Source organism: Notolabrus celidotus, chromosome 2, assembly GCF_009762535.1.
Source record: "Notolabrus celidotus isolate fNotCel1 chromosome 2, fNotCel1.pri, whole genome shotgun sequence".
In the NCBI taxonomy this organism is placed as follows: domain Eukaryota; kingdom Metazoa; phylum Chordata; class Actinopteri; order Labriformes; family Labridae; genus Notolabrus; species Notolabrus celidotus.
In genome coordinates, this window is record NC_048273.1 from 18,489,294 (window position 1) to 18,509,099 (window position 19,806).

Sequence of the window (19,806 nt, forward strand, 5' to 3'; positions counted from 1 at the left end):
GGCTATCAAAGCGCCCAGCTGACTGCGCGCTCTGCAGTGTCAGTCGGACACTTGTGTTTCACTCATGTTTGCTTTACCGAGAATGTATCATCATCATACTAATGCATGGTCATTCAAACTGATGGCCCCATTAGGCTTGGCTTAGTTATTGTCTACAGGTTTCAGCACTGATACATGCCGAGCCTGAAGGTTTATCCCAATTCCCTGAAGAGCCAACCCAACCCCCCTTTCCCATCACTGCCATCACCATGGCGATGCCTCTCTGTCTGAATTTGAACATCTATTTCCCAACTATTAGTCAGATGGGGGGATTTTAGCTCAGAAGAGGCCTTACATGACTTGCACGCACTCTTAGGACACGTGCAGAGTTAGTATCATCTTTTCAGATATGTTAGAGACAATATACTCTCAAATTAAATGTTGACCTTTCAGATTACACTACAGTCTCATTGTGCAAGTAACTCACAAAGGGAGTCAAGCATCAACAGTGCAGGCTGCTGCTAATGTACAGCAGTTTCTGAGTGGTTTCCACCCACACGATGGATTACTCACACTGCCCTCTCCCTGTGGTGTTACAAAAGCAGAAGGTTACATAGAAACCTGAACTGAGAGAGCAGTTTGTTTTGATCTGTGGAGAAGTGAGGAAAACATGCAGGTGGTCAGATCGTATTTACTGAGAGTATGAGTTGACAGTGTAGTTTATCAAAGAGTTATTCCACTGTAAATAAAAACACAAAATTTGCTAATCTAGTGCATTATGAAACATCAAATATATTGTCGGACATTTTTTCTATTTAGCTGAGGAAGCTTAGTTTAAAATTATTTTTTTTATCTAGAAAAAGATTCATTCTCTGTCTTTCCTATGATTGCCACTCAAATGTCAGATGAGCCGGCGTGCAATTATCTGTCAGTTTCCATTATCTTCAAGATCGATCTTATTGTAGAGACACAACCTCATTTAACCAATACAGCTATCTCTCATTGTGCTTTGTGTCCATCAGTCTGTCTTTCTGCCTCTATATTTCTGTCTATCTTCCCAATCAGCTGTTTTAATTACACAGATCTGTTTGATAATATAGTTTAGTCTGTTGAACCGTAGAAGCATTAAAAAACTATTTTATTTAGAATGAATTTTCCTCCCTTTCAAAGTAAATCCTTACTTTTTCACTGCTTTGGATCCGAGCAGGATCTCATTAGAGCAGGTGAAAGATTCTTAAAGAGAGAAAACCTGGTTAGGACACATCATCAGTTGTATGCACCAATAACTCCGATAAGGCAACCAAGACTTGCTGCTTGTGAACCAATATATTCTAAGTATACATTTATGTTACTAGTGTAAGTTTGATTATTGAGATCCAGTATTTGTGTGGTTATAAACAGCTGTGTTGTGGTTGCTGTAATCCCCCCATATGGAGAACAAGAGTTTTGCTAATGACTCTAAAATGGCTTCAGATGGTTAAAATGCTTCTATAAAAGCAGATGGTGCTGACAGTTGTTTAATGCCTCGTGGAGCACTATAAATGCTTGTTATTTGTACTCGTGTTTGTACTTAAAATCTAATTTGTGCAGGCAGTAATTTTTTTTCTGTCTCATTTTCTCATCAGGCGTTCAAGGATATGCTGTATGCAGCCCAGGACCAAGCCCCATCCATAGAAGGTAAGGAGACTCCCTGTCCGGATTAACAAACGGACACAGACACTTCCTCACAGACACACACTTCTGTACTCAGTGCTCCCTGCTCTGGGCCTGTTTGGGCATCCCCAGAATAACAGCTCTTCATCTGCTAAAAATAGATGGAAATGATTTCTTTCATGCTGCCACTCACGACATATGCTATGACTCAACCAGACCAGGGCCACTTAATAAATGATAACCCTCTACCGCACTTTAACATTGGGTTTTGGACTGGCATGGAATGATGGAAAACAAAAGGTGAATTTGAAAGTTTTGCAAAAGTTTTCATGTTGTATGTTTTTGGGGGTTTTAAAAGGATTCACTCTCGGTGAGGTGAACTCTAAAAACAATGTGTTTGATTAGCCCATGTGGCAGAGCAGAGCTGGAGTTCAACAACCAGCAGTATCAAGCATTGCTGCTCGAAAGCAAAGATAAGGAAGGCCACTGGCTAGAATTAATCTTTGGCATTAGACAACAAGTGATGCATGCTAGGGGAAAGAATGCAAAACATTTGTTTTTCATTTTGGATACCTGATTGAAGAGGTAAACGGCTTTCTTTAGCAGCAGACTGCAGGCTTATTTTATAAAGTGTTAATGAGGCCGTGGAAGCATGTCTGGTGGAAAAACAATATTCATTCTGAAGTGATGATCAAAAGTGACCTCAAACATGTTTGTACATCTGTGTTTGTGATTGAATGACAGTGTGTGCTCGTCCCCAAATGTGTCTGTTTGTGACTGCCAGAGCTCAGTTCCAGCTAAGTGGTCTTAGTGAGGATTGGAGTATGATATGATCCTGTAAATGAGAACTGAAGAAGTAGCACAGAGTCACTGAGTAAGTGTGGATGACGGAGCTGTGTGTGTGAGTCAGCTTCAGGCACAGAGATCAGTTTCAGTTTCATTGGTAGACTTTATTTTTGTCTGTAGTAGGTTTGATAAAACACTCTGAGTTGATCATGTACAAAATATATGAAATACATAAACACTTGTTGTGTGAATATGTATTTGTGTTTCTGTAACACACAGGTCTTGTTCAATGATAATATACGAGCTGTGTCTCTTTTTGAAAACTGTCTCCAGAGGCTGTTAGCAGCGCTTACAGCCCAGCATGGATGATAAATCACTCCCTGTCTCAGGTCTGAGTTGTACTCATGGGTCACTGCTCTGCCTCTGTCAGCCTGTCGCAAGAAAGGTGAGGCTGTCTTACTCATGGAGACAGGATTAATCAATCAGTATAAAATCATCCCGTGTCAATCATCTTGTATGATTTTGACGTTTTAACATTCCCTTCAGAATCCAATTGATTTGTGTGCTTTCACACCTTTTCTAACACAGTGCAGGATGTTAACAAAAACACCAAAGCAGCCAAAGGCGCAGAGGATCAACGGTTGCATTTGTTTTTTATTTGAGCAAAAATAAATCTTGGAATGTATCAGACAGATATCTTTCCTTTCCGTGTTTTTAGCGGAACGTAAGAGAGGTTGTGATGAAAACAGCAGCAGACAAACAGTTTTATTGAGCCGTGTGTAGTAATGTCTCCTGTGGCTGAGGTTTTGTTGACTTTTCATAAGAGAAACCAGATTAGAAGGTGTTATAAAATCCAAGCTGTACTGCAGTGCTTTGTCCTCACAGCCACAAGATCCAATCTGTCAAATCTGATTACATTTAAACTGGGCCAGGATGATATAGTAAAAATGGTCTGCACTTATAAAGCTTTTTGTTTTGGCTTTAGTGGACAGGGGGCTTTAGAGTTGGCACCTCTTTCACCTCTTTCACAAAGACACTTGTATGCAGTTCATCTTTTAAAGCATTTTTTTTTGTCTCTTACTCTTATTTTACTTTTTAGTCATGAGTTTCTTATAATTGATTCAAATTAGCTTTTTTTTAAATATAAATATATGAATTTATGTTCTAAATATCACAGACAAATTGATCCATGTAGTCGAAATGTCAATGGAAAACCCCTGAAACCAGCAATTATCGTAGTAAACATCAAACCATGATGGTTTTCATGATTTATTCAAGTTTAATTTTTGAAAAAAGGGATGGCTTCATGGACAGTGGAATAATTACTATTGTGTCACATCACGTCTTCTGGAGTTTTGAAAGTACAATGTTGTCTCATTCTTGCCTGATAGGATATGAGCTGCTCAACAGTTCGGGATCTACCTCATCAAGATGTTTGTATCATTATGCACCAAATGTTTTTGATAGGTGGCTGCAGGCAGGCCAGTCTAGCACATGGACTCCTCTACTACAGAGCCATGCTGTTGTAATACATGCAAAATGTAGATAGGCATCTTCTGTCTGTATAATGCTAGATCTGCATAGCTGGATGACAGCATATTTTGCTCCAAAACCTGTCTATATTGGTCAGGATAAATTGTGGATGGTCCCTCTCCTCTTTAGATGCAGCTTCAATGATTTTCAAAATGAATGTCAAATTTCAATTTGTGAGACCAGTGTACAGTTTCCCACTTCACCTCAGTCAAACTCAAATAAGCATGGGCTCAGATACTACATGGTTTCCTCTTTGCATAGTACAGTTTTAACTTGCATTTGTGGGTGCACTGAGTACACAGAAAGCGGATTTCGGAAGTGATCTTGATCCCACGCAGTGATTTCCACTACAGAGTCATGTCTGTTTTTAATGCAGTGCCACCTGAGGGCTCGTAAATTACAGCTATCCAGTACTGGTTTTCAGCCTTGTCCCATTTGTACAGATTTTTCCAGATTTTCCAGAAGGTATATTTTGGGGCTTTTACACCTTTATTTATAGAGTAGAGGACAGTGGATATGGCCACGCAATTTAATTTAATTCATTAGGCTAAATCTGCGCCTGATTCTCTGAATCTTTTGAAGAATGAATTTCTAATTCTGTGCAGTTTAACGCTGAGGAACATTTTCACTGAACTATTTCATCACCCAGTCTCTCACAGAGTGGTGAATCTCTTCCCATTGTTTGAGACACTCTCTGGAATGCTCGTTTTCGACCCAGTCATGTAACTAACCCATTGAAAATCAACCTCATTAGTTGGGAGATGTTCCTGGTTAGAAGCAACCACTTGACAAATGAATAGAATGTTTCAGCAAAAGGAACAAATTAACATAATTTTCAAGTTTAGTCACCAATGTGCATTAATAGAGCATATTATTAATGGTTTAACAGTATTTCTTAATCATTTGATTTAAAATTTTGATCATAAATTTAATCGTTCCCCTCGTGATAGATAAATTATGAGGGTGAGCCTCTTCCCTTTCTCTCCCTCTCTCTCCCTCTCTCTCTCGGTCTCAGTCTCATGCCTCATTCATTACAAAAAACAACATTTTTGGTATTCAGAGGATGATTCTCTTGCCTGAGGGAGACAGTTTAGTGGGTTATAACCACTCTGCTCTCTCACTGGACACCCCGCTGCACCTGATAAAGCTGTGCGGTAGATAGACACAACTGAACAGACAGCACTTCAAAGCATTTGTGTGTCTTTGTTAGACTTTAGGACTATAACATATGGCTGCAGCTCTAAAAATGCCTGTTGAATCTGCACTACGTCATTTGACTTTTTTAGAAACCATAGCTAGCTGCAGCTGCTGCTGTGTGGTATTTCTTTAATATATCTTCACTGCAATGACGACTTATCAGGCGACTCAAAAGATTTTTTGTCCTCAAACTTGAAGATTTTACCCTTCTGGGAAAACTTGCGGTATATGTTTGCTAATTGTTATGGTGTATCCTCTTAAACCAGTGAAAGGATACTCACTGGTGACACACACCATTTTTACTCTCTCAGTGTGTTGCGTCTGCACATGTTCTTCTCTGTATGTAATGGTGGAATAGCATAATGACACCTACTGAGTCAGAACCACGCGGCTAATTTCTCTATCGGCACACACTGTACGGGGGGTGAATTTTTCTAACGCGACGGTGCAGAAGATATGAAGATTACAAGTTTTTTCCCAAATAAGGACTATGACTGACTTGACTCCCGGTCGGGAACACATAGCTGTTGGCTAACTCCGCATCTTTACGTTACACTCAGCCTGGTTGAGTTCTGCATTTCCAATATGGCTTCCGCCGTCGATTGGCTTCAAAACAGCGCTCAGGACCAGATGGGTGACGTCACAGATACTATGTCCATATTTTATCAAGTCTATGGTCAGAACGTGTAGGGCTTGTTAAGTAAATGAAAGCAACTTGTATTTGTTGTTTATATCAGGTAAAAATGCATTATTAGAACAATGAATAGTAATAAAATATTCCCTTTGGCAGTTGTTAATTTATTGGAGCGATAATGTCAAGCATCCCTAAAGATGCAGACAATACCATGATTGATATAGGGCTTGTTGCAAACAGACTTGGGAAGACACACTTACATTAAATGGCTCTGCTTCTGTACATGACCCTTCACCTCTCATTAAAATCCTTTCAACTCATTCTCCATGTCCCTCTTTCTGTCTCTGTGTAGCTGTAATTAAAACACACCTGTTCCTGTGCTGTGATGAGCCATTGGCCGACAACAGAGAGAACAGCTGGTTGGATCTCTGCTACCCTCTGTTCCGACCATTACAATGAGCTATAACACAGTCTAATTCAATTAGTCCACTGATCATTGCAGAGATACAACAACAATGGCCTGTAATGTAATACTTTCTCAGCAATTTTGTAATGCAGTACATACCATACGTGCCTTTATTTTTATTAATGATTAATTTGTTGGGGGTAGGAGGTTTCATACAAGTCATTCATTCCCTTTCGTATTCATTCATTTCTTCATTCATGCTGTTCTGTTACTGTGATGGTAACTGTGCTGGGCTATAGAGTAAGTGGGAGCTTGGGAAGATGGCAGTGATGACACTGCTGGATTCACACACTGGGAATAAGGGTGGGGCTGGTACGAACACACACACACACACACACACACACACACACACACACACACACACACACACACACACACACACACACACACACACACACACACACACACACACACACACACACAGAAATGCAAAAACACAAATACTGTCCAAGGAGGAGAGTGGGTTGCTATGTTATTGACTCACAGCTCAGGGGACCAGTGAATGGATTATCCTCTGAGTCACAGTGTCTGCATGTCAGAGATGAATGAAACAGACAAAGAAAAAAAGTAACTATGATTGTATGATTTCTTATCCTTCTTTTTTATTTTTGTCTTCAGTATCAAAGCTCTGTCTTCACTAAATGTCCACCTTATTTTTACTACTGCCTTGTGGCTTGGCTGCCAGTTGCCTCAAGCCTTCAGGGCTTTCCATGTTTTATGCAGCCAAATCGATAAGTGTACAAAAGCAGTGGTGTGAAAATAGGAAGCTAGCAGTGCCTCTTTGTGTGGTGAAGAATTGCTGTACCATTTCTATCAAAAGATACAGGATAACATTAACCAAAAAAATGTTATGTTTCCTCCCATCATGTTATCAAACCACATCAGTAATGTGTTGAAAAGACATGTCCACCTTAATCTCCTGGACCCTTTTCAGTCCTTTATGCCTTTCGAAATATAATACTGTGAATACATGTCGAAGCCTTAATCTTGTAATATGTTTGAATTTTTTTTCAGTTAATGCAGTCATGATCTCAGAATGTGTTCATCAACACACCAGAGACAGACAACCACATTACACTGCACAGTGACATTAAAGTATGCTGTACCGTATATGCATTTTGCAAAGAAAATTTATGCAGACACAGCAATGGTTGAGTGCACTTGTTTTTTTCCTGTTAGAGTGCTTTACAAACTAAACATAAGTAACTGTTATTGATAACATAAGCAAATCTGTATTATCCATCCATCCATTATCTTGACCACTTGTCCTGTTTGGGGTCACGGGGGGCTGGAGCCAATCACAGCTGACTTCGGTTGGAAGGCGGGGTACACCCTGGACAGGTCGGCAACCTATCACAGGGCCAAATCTCCATTATATCAGTGGTATTTCTACTATAAGTCTGTATTATCTGTTGCTTTTTTGTTGCTGTGTGTAAGTACAACTGCTTGCTTGTCTATCTATTTCTGTCTTTCTCTCTCCCACTGCCTGGTTCTGTTTGGGATTGTTTGTTTCTGTGTATTTAAAGGAAGTTTTCCCTTACCACCTTTGGGAAGTGCTTGCTCATGGTGGATTAATTAACTTAATAATAATTAATTAACTTTATGTCCATTTCTGGGTGAAAAATACTTCCAAACCGCGCTGTGCTATGAGATGACATGTGAGATGCACATGTTTACATCCAGGTATTTGAGCATTATAGTACTGTGGCAATAGCCAGAGCTACAGCCCTGTCTAGTAGGGTGGCTGCATTACAGCTAAGCCAACATAATTATGATATTAATCATTTGTTTAAGTAACTGTAAGGTGTCATTAGATAACTTTTCTTCTGATTAGGCCCTTTTCAAAACTGACTGACTGACTGACTGACTGACTGACTGACTGACTGACTGACTTACTGAGGTGGCTGATATGCTTCAACAATTCACATAATGCCGTGTTTGGGGCCTAGCCAGTCTTGGGCAGGACTTGTTAGTTTCTCGGGATGCTGAGCTGCTTTGAGAGATGAAAGATCGAGCTCTGCTGCTCATGTGATAGAAAAAAAGACATTAACAACAATAACAGATGCAATTATCCAGTTGTTCATTTTCCAATCCCAGGTACCATCACAGCTGCTTCTGTGCCATAACAGATTTTTTTGCACGCTTCCTGAACAACATTTTTTCTCTCTCTCATGTGCATCTTAATGGATTTAACCAGAACAGTAAACCTGGTAACTGTTGCATCTTTTCCTGCTCTTCCAGCAGCTCTCTTTTAGCTGTCAAATGAATACTTGTGTGTGAGCTTTCTACCTGATGTGCAGAATGAAAAAGGCAACATGAATCACAGCCCCAATTTACCTCAACTACACCTTTCAGCCATCACCTGCTCTATTATTTTCTATCAGTCATGGCGCTTTCTCGCCGGCCATTTTGTCTGCTGTTGACGAACATGATAAGAGGTTAGTTGAAGCCAGTGTGATCCAGCACTGATTATTATTCTGCTGGCGTGTATGGTGGAACAGCAGCTGTTATTACAGTTGTTGGTTACTGTCGGAGTCCGTCTTCGCCCCCCTGTGTGACAGCATTCTGATTTCTGTGATTTCTTTCTTTCACATGAAAAGCTGAATATCAATTCTAAAATGCTGTTTACCTTTCCTTTGGTCCAAATCCTTTGTTGCCTCAATGTGAATCCTTTCTTTATGATTTATATTTTTCATGGCTTATCAATAAAACAGTGAATACTGTCTGCACAACCACAGTTATGTCACCCATTGATGCTGTTTTTGAAGCCTTCAGTTTGGCCTGATTGTTGCAGCCGTCTCGTTTTTTTTCTGGAGCAAAAACTGACCATATTTGGATAAGATGGTGGTTGTTGAGTTGAGAGCTGGAAACATGAGCTGATGATTTTTTAGCTAAAAGAGCTAAGTTAACAATCCAGGTAGGATGAGCACAAGGTGAGAATTCCTACCAATTAGCACAAACTTATCAGTAAAATTAAACTAGAATGTCATCAAAAAATCAACTAAATTTAGGATGACTTGTTTGAATTTAAATATTAGATAGATAAATTCTCCAAATGCAACAACACCATAAATAAGGCCAAGAGGACATGTTCAGTGACTCGACACACCAGAGTACTTTATGAATTATGAATAACTTTTTATGCATCATGGAACAGTAAATAAATAAATGAATACATGCATGTACAGTGAGTCTCCCCAGGCACAGCAGCTCAAGGGTACACATAAAACCAACACCCGAGCAGCCATACTGTAGAAACAAATACACCTGTGTGTGGTTAGAAGGACAGACATATGCTGGCAGGATGGCAGGAGGTCAGGCAGGCACTCAGGAGGTGAGGAAATCAGTGGATATTGGGGAGACAGATGGACGGCAGACAGGCAGGTAGACAGGCAGGGGTTTTCAGCACGATGGTGGTGTGTCAGCAAGGGTCTCCCACCAGCCTGAATTATTGATGTGCTCTTTGACAAGCTGCGGCCCGAGCTCGATTCCAAGCACTAATTGTTGTTTTTTGGTGGGGGTTGGTCTGTTTTTTAGTCCTTAAATGAGGTGCCATGTAGATGGTGGACAAATGGAAAATTGAATAGAGTTCCATTGGAACAGGATAGATGAGTGAGTTGAAGAAAAGTAATGGCAGCAACTGAGTGAGATCTTCAAGAACTCTAGGCAGAAATAATTATTCCCAAATCGTATTAACTTTCGGCGGCCTCTGCTGATGCTAGCGATTGTATTCTCTACTCGTACTCTGTAGCTTGTTTATTAGTGCTCTTATTTATTAGCTTATTACTTTATAGTTTTTACCAATTTCCACAATTACTGAGTGGTGGATGTGCCGAACACATTTCATTTTATCTGGAATCTTGGATCTTGAACCTTATACAGTCGAAATCATTAGTCCAAAATAGAGCACCATACCATCAAGATCTTAGATTTCTTGATCTTCAGCTTTCATAACCAAATCTACAGAATGTGTTTCTTGTCACCTGAGGAGATTTACCTTCCAGGGTAGATTTAAAGCAGCCCAGATCCTTCAAAGCATTAAACAAGGGAGGTGGATCAGGAGATTGGTGCCTTCTTGATGCTTTTAACGGTATTAGAGGGGAGAAAGGCGGGTGGGTCAGGGTCAATACAAACCTGGGATCATTATCCCAAGGTCAGGCACCAATCGAACAGAAGGTAATGAACAATATAATAGGTGATGGTAATTGGATGAAGACTAGGATGAGAAAGATGGCTACTACTCTTACTTTGACATATGACTTGTGAAAGCGTAAAGAAAGGAAAGATGTTGTAAAACCATTATGAACTGATTGAATAAAATTGTCAATGTCCAGTCTGAAGACAGAATCTGAAACAGAGAGAAAGAGAGCGATCCTTCAGGCTGCAGACAGACAAACAGACTGAGTGGGAGGTCCCTGGGCTCATCTCCAATGCATGTTGCCCTGCATTAGCACTACAGCCATCCTGCAAGAGAAAGACAGAGGGAGAGAAAGAGAACCTTGATAGATGAAAGTCTCCTATCCATCCATCCATTATTCATCGGTGAATTAGATCTCGCCTGAATGAAGGAGAGGATAAAGGAGGAGGTGAGAGGGAGAGGGGGAGAAAGAAATCTGCTAGGGCGTTGGGAAGGGTGAGGAGTTCCGTTTGGGAAATGGTTCATGCAGGGAGGGTATTTTTAGATTTTTTGGGGCATTTTACAGAAGTCTGGAAGAATAATATTTCCACTGGTGCAAATGTAGCTTTTCAAAAATCTGAGAAAGGGATTTGAGATTCAAGAGTGAAGGAAGCAAAGAAGGACTTCGGTGCTGGATCAGGGAGAAGGTTGAAGGAGAGGTTAATTGTGCCAAGAAGATTCGAGGTCACTCTTCAACCCTGTGAGCCAGCAGGCTACTGAAATGTTATTGGGGCAGCTGTGGAGGGATGTGGTATTTATAGCAGGTGCTAAAGATTATGGCACAACAACACTAATAAAGATATTACATAAAAACCTTATCAGTTACCCTTAGCACAGAACTAAAATGTAGGTACAGGAAGGTATGATGCAATGCCAGCACAATGAAGTCTGTGCAATACTGTTAAACAAAAAATACACAAAAACAACAAAAATCATATACCAAATCAAAACCCTCACAAAAAGCACCTGTGGATTGTACGACAAGCATTTACTGTGAGCAAAACACACTTTCGGGAGTTAAATACAAAACAGATTCCATTTGCATCTTCGGGGAAACAGCAGTACACCATTCCGGCTAGGTAGCAGCTGCCTGCCAGCTGTAGCTCAAGTCTGCCTGAGGCAGCAATAGCTTACTTTTTAGCTAACTTACTCTTCTACTGTGGCCAAATAAGACAGTTTTCCTCTTCAGCATCCTCAATGTTTTCATGATTGACATTAAGATGTCTTCCCCCACATTACAGATTAGTCTGGCCACTATAGAATATGCAGTTATCATCAACTCTCCCTTGTTGAGCGGTCCATTATCAGCTACGAGCCTCAACCCATAAAGTTAAAGTGTAAGAATGTATTATTATTAAAGGAGGCAACCAATCAAATCACACAACAAGCAGCAAAGGTTAACTGTCATGTTCACTCACATTAATGTTACTATGTGCATACAAACATGGCTGTGCTTCTTTTATTTAATAAATATAAACCAGATCTATGTCTCTATATTTAGGTATAACCTTTTTACCAGTAAACACTAGCCTAGCCTTTTTCAGGTATGCTTAATACATAGCGACTCCCTGTGGTCTTTGCTCTCAGCTATTACATGTAGAGGGCTTCAAAGGTTCAGGAATCCTGAAATCAACACTATATCATCACTGTCTCTCTGTACCCCTCTATGTGTGGCTATTTAATTATGTGTGCACATCTGCTCTGGCTTTGGCAATGATCTTCTTATCTTCATAGCTTATGAACATGTTGCCAAATGAATAGGGATGACAGGAACAGGCTGTGATCTCAACATCTTCAAAGATAGAAAGAAGCCTCCCGCCATTTCTTAAGACAACCACAAAATAGTTTTCTCACACTCCTAAACCTTTCACTACAAAGAGACTATAATCTTCTTAAGATTAAAGAAACAAAGCCTGGATCATATAATCTGGCTGTTTGCCATGTGCACAACTGGAGATCATATCATAGTTGAGCTCAACAATCTGAAGCATGAGAGGCATGTGAGTGTAAAAAGATCTGTCTGCGTTGATTAGAAATCAGCTGTCCGGGCCTCAGGGGTTTGTTGTATTTGTTTAGCATTAGCGTGGCTTCCAACCCATGATCTGGCCTCTGTTATGAGGCAAGTTATTGTTATTAATCAGCAATGAGAGGCCTCATCACCAGCTTTGGATGAGTGCCAGACAGATGATCAGCTCATCTCTGCTGTGAAACTGATCAGTCAGAGCTGACCGCATGGCATTTATCTAGCAATGATTCACACAGGGCTGATTTGACGGATTAATTTAAGTGGATTCCTTTATTGATTGAATTTTGTGACTGAAATTAATAAACAAGAGAAGTGAGTTAAAGTGAACTGGCAGATTTAGATGTCCTGTGCACTCATATGACATCTCTCCTGTATTTTAAGACCGAGGATCAGCAGAAGGAGTAACAGAGAGAACAATGCAAAGCAGCGAGGTGATGATGGATGGATGGATGGAGAGAAGAATAGAGACGTACGACCTTGTCTCCACTGTGTGTTTTGATGTTTTTATCTTCTCACACTGCGGTTCTCTGCTTCTCTGGTGTATATCTGACTGTATACACACACACTTATACACACATTCATGCATGCACAGACTTTCATAAACAGACATACACACACACAGAGTTGTATTCAACAGGGGGTGTGGGTGTGATTGTGAGCTATAGGTGATGACAGCAGGCCCATATGCCGATTTATTTCTGGTGCGTTTTTTCCCTTTTGGCATCACAATTAGAAGCAACCAATGATACTCTGCTTTATATATGTAGTTTTTATGCAATGTGTGGACAAAAGGGAACAGAAGGAATTACAAAAGAAGATATTTGATGGATACAAGCACAGTTTATGTTTATGCACTAATAGGCTTCAGTTTGTGTTATTCTATACTACTTAAATTTAATCTGTTATGTATATGTCTTGTTTTTTTGGTGGTCGTTTGTGGGGATCTGTGCATGTGTTAGTTAGTGTGAAGGTTATTGCAAAAGACATAGCGTCCTTCACTGGACCAGTTTGCTGCATTGTCCCTCTGGAGAAATGGTCTGATCTTGGCTCAGATTGGCTGTGAGGCCTTGAAACGCTGTGACAATGTACCAATCACATGAAGCTAATATGAAGCCGTTTCCTCAGCTCTATATTGCTGTATTGACTTTCTGCTGATTGTTAACACAATCACAGGCATCAGCACTACACCTGGCAGCTGAGGGATCTATTTCTTAGCTGATATCTGATGGGAAATAAATTCTCTTGCAGCAGAGAGTTTGACTTTAAATTGAGTCTGACTCCATGGGGGTCAGTGCCACTGTGTCTAAAGTGTGTTTGTTTGTGTGAGTGTGCATGGATGGTGGGTTACAGTAGGTGGCATATATTTGCTCTCTCTAGATATTATCCTCTACCATTTGGCCCAGGAAGACAAATAAGTGAAGGGGCAGACAGAGGGACACTCAGAGCTCAGAATGGCAGACAAAAAGAAAGAGAGAGAGACCATGGATGAAAAAAAGAGAGGTGACATTGGTGGTAATTGGAGGAAAGGAAGCGAAAGCCTCAGGGAGTCTTCTGTTCCAGGCGTTACTATGGCTAACAAAAAATGTGTGAGAAATGAAAAAGATCTGGAGGGAGAAAAAGCAATAGCACGCTGAAGCTCTTTCATTTGTTTATACAGAAATTTGGACTCAAAGCACATTCTAACTTCTCTCCCTTGATGGCGGCAGTAATAGTCATAATTTAAGTTTAATACATTTGAAGTCAGAGGACTCTTCTTCAGGCGGCTCAAGAATATTGGTCAAGGTACAATTTCTCCACTTATTTACTCAATATCACTGTCTTCTAATCCTGAGACAAGAGAGAAGAGACGGATATCAATAATTTACGTCTGTTGTTCCCTCCAGGACAGCCTGTCTGTTTTTATATTAAATGCTAAATTATTAACTGTGTGTGAGATTGGAAATGTGGTGAATCTCCCTCCTGGTGCTCATGAATCACTCTGCAATAGCCACAAAAGCCCTAAAACAGGTAGAAGTAGGAGTTAAATGAAAGCAGCATAAATACATTTTTATGATTGCATGGGTCATTTGAAACAATTATGAGGATTTGACACCAAAGACTCCACAGAGCCCTTTTCACTAACCAGCAGAGTCACTGTCGGTTCATTTAGCTATCCATTAATATGGTATGTACAATAACACAGACACCACACCAAATTATCACCTTCTCCACTAGTAGTTTAAATTAGCTCTGCCATATTTTTACTTGGATAACCTGCCGCTATTTTACCAGAACTCCAAAACAAAATGCCCCACTACTACTGCTACTACCACACTGGTACAATTCTCTGGCAGTGGCTCTGACACCCACATAATAAATAGGGAGTACAGGTCAAGCAACACTTCACAAAGGCTTATAAAGGCTTTACAGATGAACCTGTGGGTCACTGACACTGATCAGCCGTATCATGATGACCACTGACAGGTGAAGTGAATAACATTGGTTATCTCTTATCATGTCACCTGTCAGTGGCTGGGATATGTTAGGCAGCATGTGAACATTTTGTCCTCAAAGTTGATGTGTTGAAAGCAGAAAAAAAGTGAAAATGTATGTGAGTGACTTTGACAAGGGCAAAACTGTGACGGGTCTGGGTAACTCCAAAACTGCAACTCTTATCGGGTCTTCCAGGTCTGCAATGGTCAGCACCTACCAAAAGTGGTCCAAGGAAGGAAAACCAGTGAACTGGTGGGTCTGGGTCAGGGGTGGCAAAAGGCTCATTCATGTGAATGGGGAAGAAAAGGCTGGTCCGTGTGGATAGATCCAACAGAAAAGGTCTTAGAGCTTGAATTGCTGAAAAAAATAATGCTGGTTCATAGAAAGGTGTCGGAATACACAGTCCCAGTTTTTTTGCATATGGGACTGTGCCGTGAGCATCAGAACTGGTGTTGACTTTGTCTCCAAATTCCCCAGATCACAGTACAACCAATCATCTGTGGGATGTGCTGGGCAATCAAGTCTGATTGATGGAGGTCCCACTTTGCAACTTACAGGACTTTAAGGATCTGCTGCCTATGTCTTGATGCCAGATACCACAGCAAAGTAGTCAGAGGGGTCCATGTCTTGCCAGATCACAGCTGTTCTGGCTCTGACCTAACAGGCCAACCTGAGGCATCTGATCAAAATGCTATGGCTGTTCTATATATGTCATCAACCATTTGTATCAATGTTCAAATACATTAAATGTTTGTACCTGCACCCTGAAAGTCAATTTTCTAAACAAAGCTCACAGTCTTATGCTGCCTGTAACTCACACAGCATGACAATGTATGTGTGCAGGTAGGCAGATGACACACTCTGTGTGCAAAGCTATCAGTTCACTCAGATGAAGGGCTGCACTAACATGCTATTAGATGGACTCTTCTTGTAGATATGTCCTGGTAGACTGGACACTTGGGGACTTTTATTTTGCATAGAGCACCAAAAAGATTGCATTATTACTTGTTTCAGGTTATTTAGGTGATATCGCACGTCCTGCAGTTTGACTTTGCAATAGTACAGATTGCAATCGTAATGGTTAAAAGAGATATTGCTCTGCCTGTCACCTACCTACCTTATTCAATCATGAAATGTAGAGAGGCATTGCATTTGGAAGTTATAGCAAATGTGTGATCTTAACATTAGAGGCTTTATTCCAACTGCAAACTTATATATTCAAACACAAGCTTTAGGTCTAAAGCAGCAGAGCAAGTGTGAACTTTACATTTTGTATTGCTCATGGTAGTCATCCACAGAAGTGTCATCTTGACTCCTAACCAGCATTACTATAAAAAAATAGAGACACTCCTTGATGGCTTTTCAGTAGAAACAACAGTTTGTCTCTGTTTTGCATTTTGTCCTCGGGGCAAACTGCACGGCTTCTTCTCGACAAGTGCCATCTGATAATTAGGCCTCATAATCATCCCATTAGTATGCAGCTCGATTGAGCTGAGAACAGCTTATTGTTCCCCTGGCATGGACTGCAGCCATTTGTAAGAGGATTATTGTAAATTTCTTGTTAGGGTTTTTATTACAATGAATCATATGTTTAATGACTTAAATAGCTGTATTGTTAATCTCAGAAGCATTTGTTCTTAATGCAGCCACATAACTGGGGTTTTAAATGATGGCAGTTTAGTGTCACTTCTATTAGGAGGCTGGTAATGATTTTTGGAAGCACAAAATCACTTGGAGAGGGGAGTGGCACTATGTTTCTAAGTCTATTTCAGTGTAGAATTGAAACCTTATTTTCTGTATCTTTCTGTGGACACACAAAGCCAAGCTGAACAGTCGCCATCACAGTTACCATGGCACCAAAGAAAGAGACCAGAATCACTTAAGCCTTGCTTTGTTCCGCTGACATCCAGGATCCAAACACAACAACTGTAGAACACGTAGAACTAAGGGCCGAGGTGTTAGGTTGAATTTTAATACAGCTCTGCTGAAAGCATGCTGACAACTCCTGAGGACACAAACAAACAAGCTAATGGACCTAAGCTAACCTAACTGCTATAGAGACATTATAGTAGATAATGCCTTATACTTTGTACAGTGTATACAGTTTGTTTGAAACTTATGATCAGTTTCAGTATAGCAAAGTTTACAAATGATCTTCAAATAAGTATTTTTCCCAGATATGCTTTTGGTATCTGCATATTGCCTCAACTCCCAACTAGCTAAGAAACATCTCTAGTGATCAGCAGCCTGTTGCACCAGCTTACGTAAACTCAAACGTAGCCTAGTTTGAACGTAATTTCTCATTTAGGACAAAGTTTACACTCTACTAACGTTTTGGGTGTTGCACCAGCTGATATAGTTCCAGCATAAGCCTAAATTACAACTTCATTCTTACACTTGGCTCCTAGTAGGTGTAAAGTCCTCCGTAGAGTATATCGGCTGCCATGGCGCGTCGTTTTGAAAGGTGGGATGATTTGGAGGATGAGGAGATACAGAGGGTTCTCCCAGCTGGATTATGTCTGCAACACGATATCCAAGAGAGAGATTACATCCTTTGGAAAAATATGATGACCAAGATTTGCGCTCCTGAGTATTAACATATGTTGTAGTTGATAATTGTACCACTCGAAATCACTGTTATAATAGACACTGCAGATTAAAGATTTAGGCTATAGTTATCACTTTACTTTAGTTTGATTCAGCTGTCTGTCAGTTCTGAGAAGATTAGGCACGAAAAATAAAATATATAATCCCTGCATCAAAATTGGTGCTTTCCTCTGGTTAGCTGCTGGAAGTGTCAACGTCATATCTGCCACAATGTTTTGGTTAGTTTGGACCATTTGGACGTTACAGCCTACTAGTTAGGATGAACCTTACGTCTCTGTGGTGCAACCAAACAATGACACAACTTAAGTTACAAACTAACTAGTTTCAACGTTTGGTTTAGTGATGACTTTACACTCTAACTTAGGACACACCTTGCGCACTGATGGTGCAACAGGCTGCCGGTCTGTTGCTGCTGCTCAACATACCATAATATGTCGAGATGCACTGATTGTGAAAGTCAGGACTGATGCTGCTACTAATGTTTCAAAGAACAATCTACCTGAGAGCTGACTCCAGTATGAATATTTTTTTCATTAACTCTTCTAACTATAATTAAAATGAGCTCTGATAATGATGTATATATTATATATAAATTGTTAGTCCTTCTCTTGAAATGTCACAGGGAGATATCTAAAAAACTGCAAGTTGTTTATCTTTCTTGGAGACAGAATAATAATCCTACACTTCCAACATTTTCTTTCCTAGTTGGCCATGAAAAACAAATCAGAAGCACTTTTTTGGAAGTTATATTTTTGGTCTTTTTCGCATTTATCGACAGGACAGCTGAAGAGAGACAGGAAACGTGGGGAGTAGAGAGTGGGGGAAGACATGCAGCAAATGGTCGACTGGCCGGGAGTCAAACCGGCGACCTCTGCGACGAGGACTATAGCTTCAATACATGGGGCTCTTAGACCACTAGGCCACCAACGCACCGACAAATCAGAAGCCTTTTATACACTGCAATTCCAAAACAGCCATCATTACACCTTTGTACTTACACATTGCACCCTGAAACGGCAAAATATTGGCATCCCAGTCTGTGATTACACATTGCATTATGGGGTTACGGAACAATAGAGGTATTCCTTGTTTACACACAACACACAAGCTGTGTTTTGACCTGACAAAACCCTGACCCTGACCCTTGCTCGGTGACTCCAAAGGTGTGTATTGTGAGCATGCCTGTTTGTAAGTACAAACAAGTTGACAAGGAACAGATCAGATCTTCAAGAGTTGATTTATCTGCTCTGAAAAAGACCCAACAACAGCCAGATACTGTTTGCAGGCAGGGCTTTAGGAGACTCAAATCAGTTTGGTTCATCCTATGATAGACGCACGCACGCACGCACGCACGCACGCACGCACGCACGCACGCACGCACGCACGCACGCACGCACGCACAAAATCTCTCAACACCACTCTGAAACCACAGAAATCTCAGGCTCTGATTTGGTCGTCTATTTATACGCAGGCCAGATGAAAGGGATGAATGGGAATACAGAGCCCCTCTGCTGGCTGCTGGTTGACAGACAGTGGCTGCCTCTTCTCTACATGCTGTTCTTTAAACTCAGCTAGCATCTACCCCATGCTGTTGAGTGACACACACATACCCCAACACACACATGCAACACAAATGCCAGTCACTACAGACACTCTTCAGTTTGTATGTCACACACATGCTCTACTCAGCAGGACAACAAACAAGCCATATGCCCAATAGCCTAACATAATGCTTATCTTACATCCTGTAACTTTAAACATCTGAAAAAGTGCTTAAGATTCCAACTGTACTAAAGTCCGTGGAAAAGGTTTCTTGATTCTACTTAAAAACCCTTCTTATAATTATTTGTAATTGTAAGTGATTGTAAGCAATCCTAAATAAGATAACCCCCATTAATGATAATAAGATTTATAGTGACGCACGATACAAAGCAAGCCATTAAAGACGGTAAACTTATCATGAGTGTCTCGATATTCCTATTTGTTTTTGAATTACTTTGAAAAAAAACCTGGTCCTTCCTGCTCATGTAAATCATGTTAATGATATGACTCCCAAGCACCACAAGGTCAATGTGCACCTAATCTGATTGAGTCAGGAAATTGCTCCTAATTCAATAATATCAAGTATTGAATTCCTTCTCTGCTGCCTGGATGACAAAGGTAGAATGGGCGGTATGATGACCCATTCATAAGTTAGAGTTACAGTATTTTAATGAGACAATGGAAACAGAGGGTCAGGGGAAAGCAGAGCTGCAAAACGCTGCACACTTTCACAT

General features: G+C 40.5%; 1 protein-coding gene across 1 annotated transcript in view; it reads left to right on the forward strand.

Moving 5' to 3' along the window:
• The window catches only part of xpr1a (xenotropic and polytropic retrovirus receptor 1a), an 80,208-nt gene that overhangs the window by 4,368 nt on the left and 56,034 nt on the right, over positions 1-19,806 (forward strand). The window contains exon 2 of the mRNA XM_034708149.1: positions 1,605-1,656. Coding sequence (XP_034564040.1) covers positions 1,605-1,656 — 52 coding nt within the window. The remainder of the gene's footprint in view (positions 1-1,604; positions 1,657-19,806) is intronic.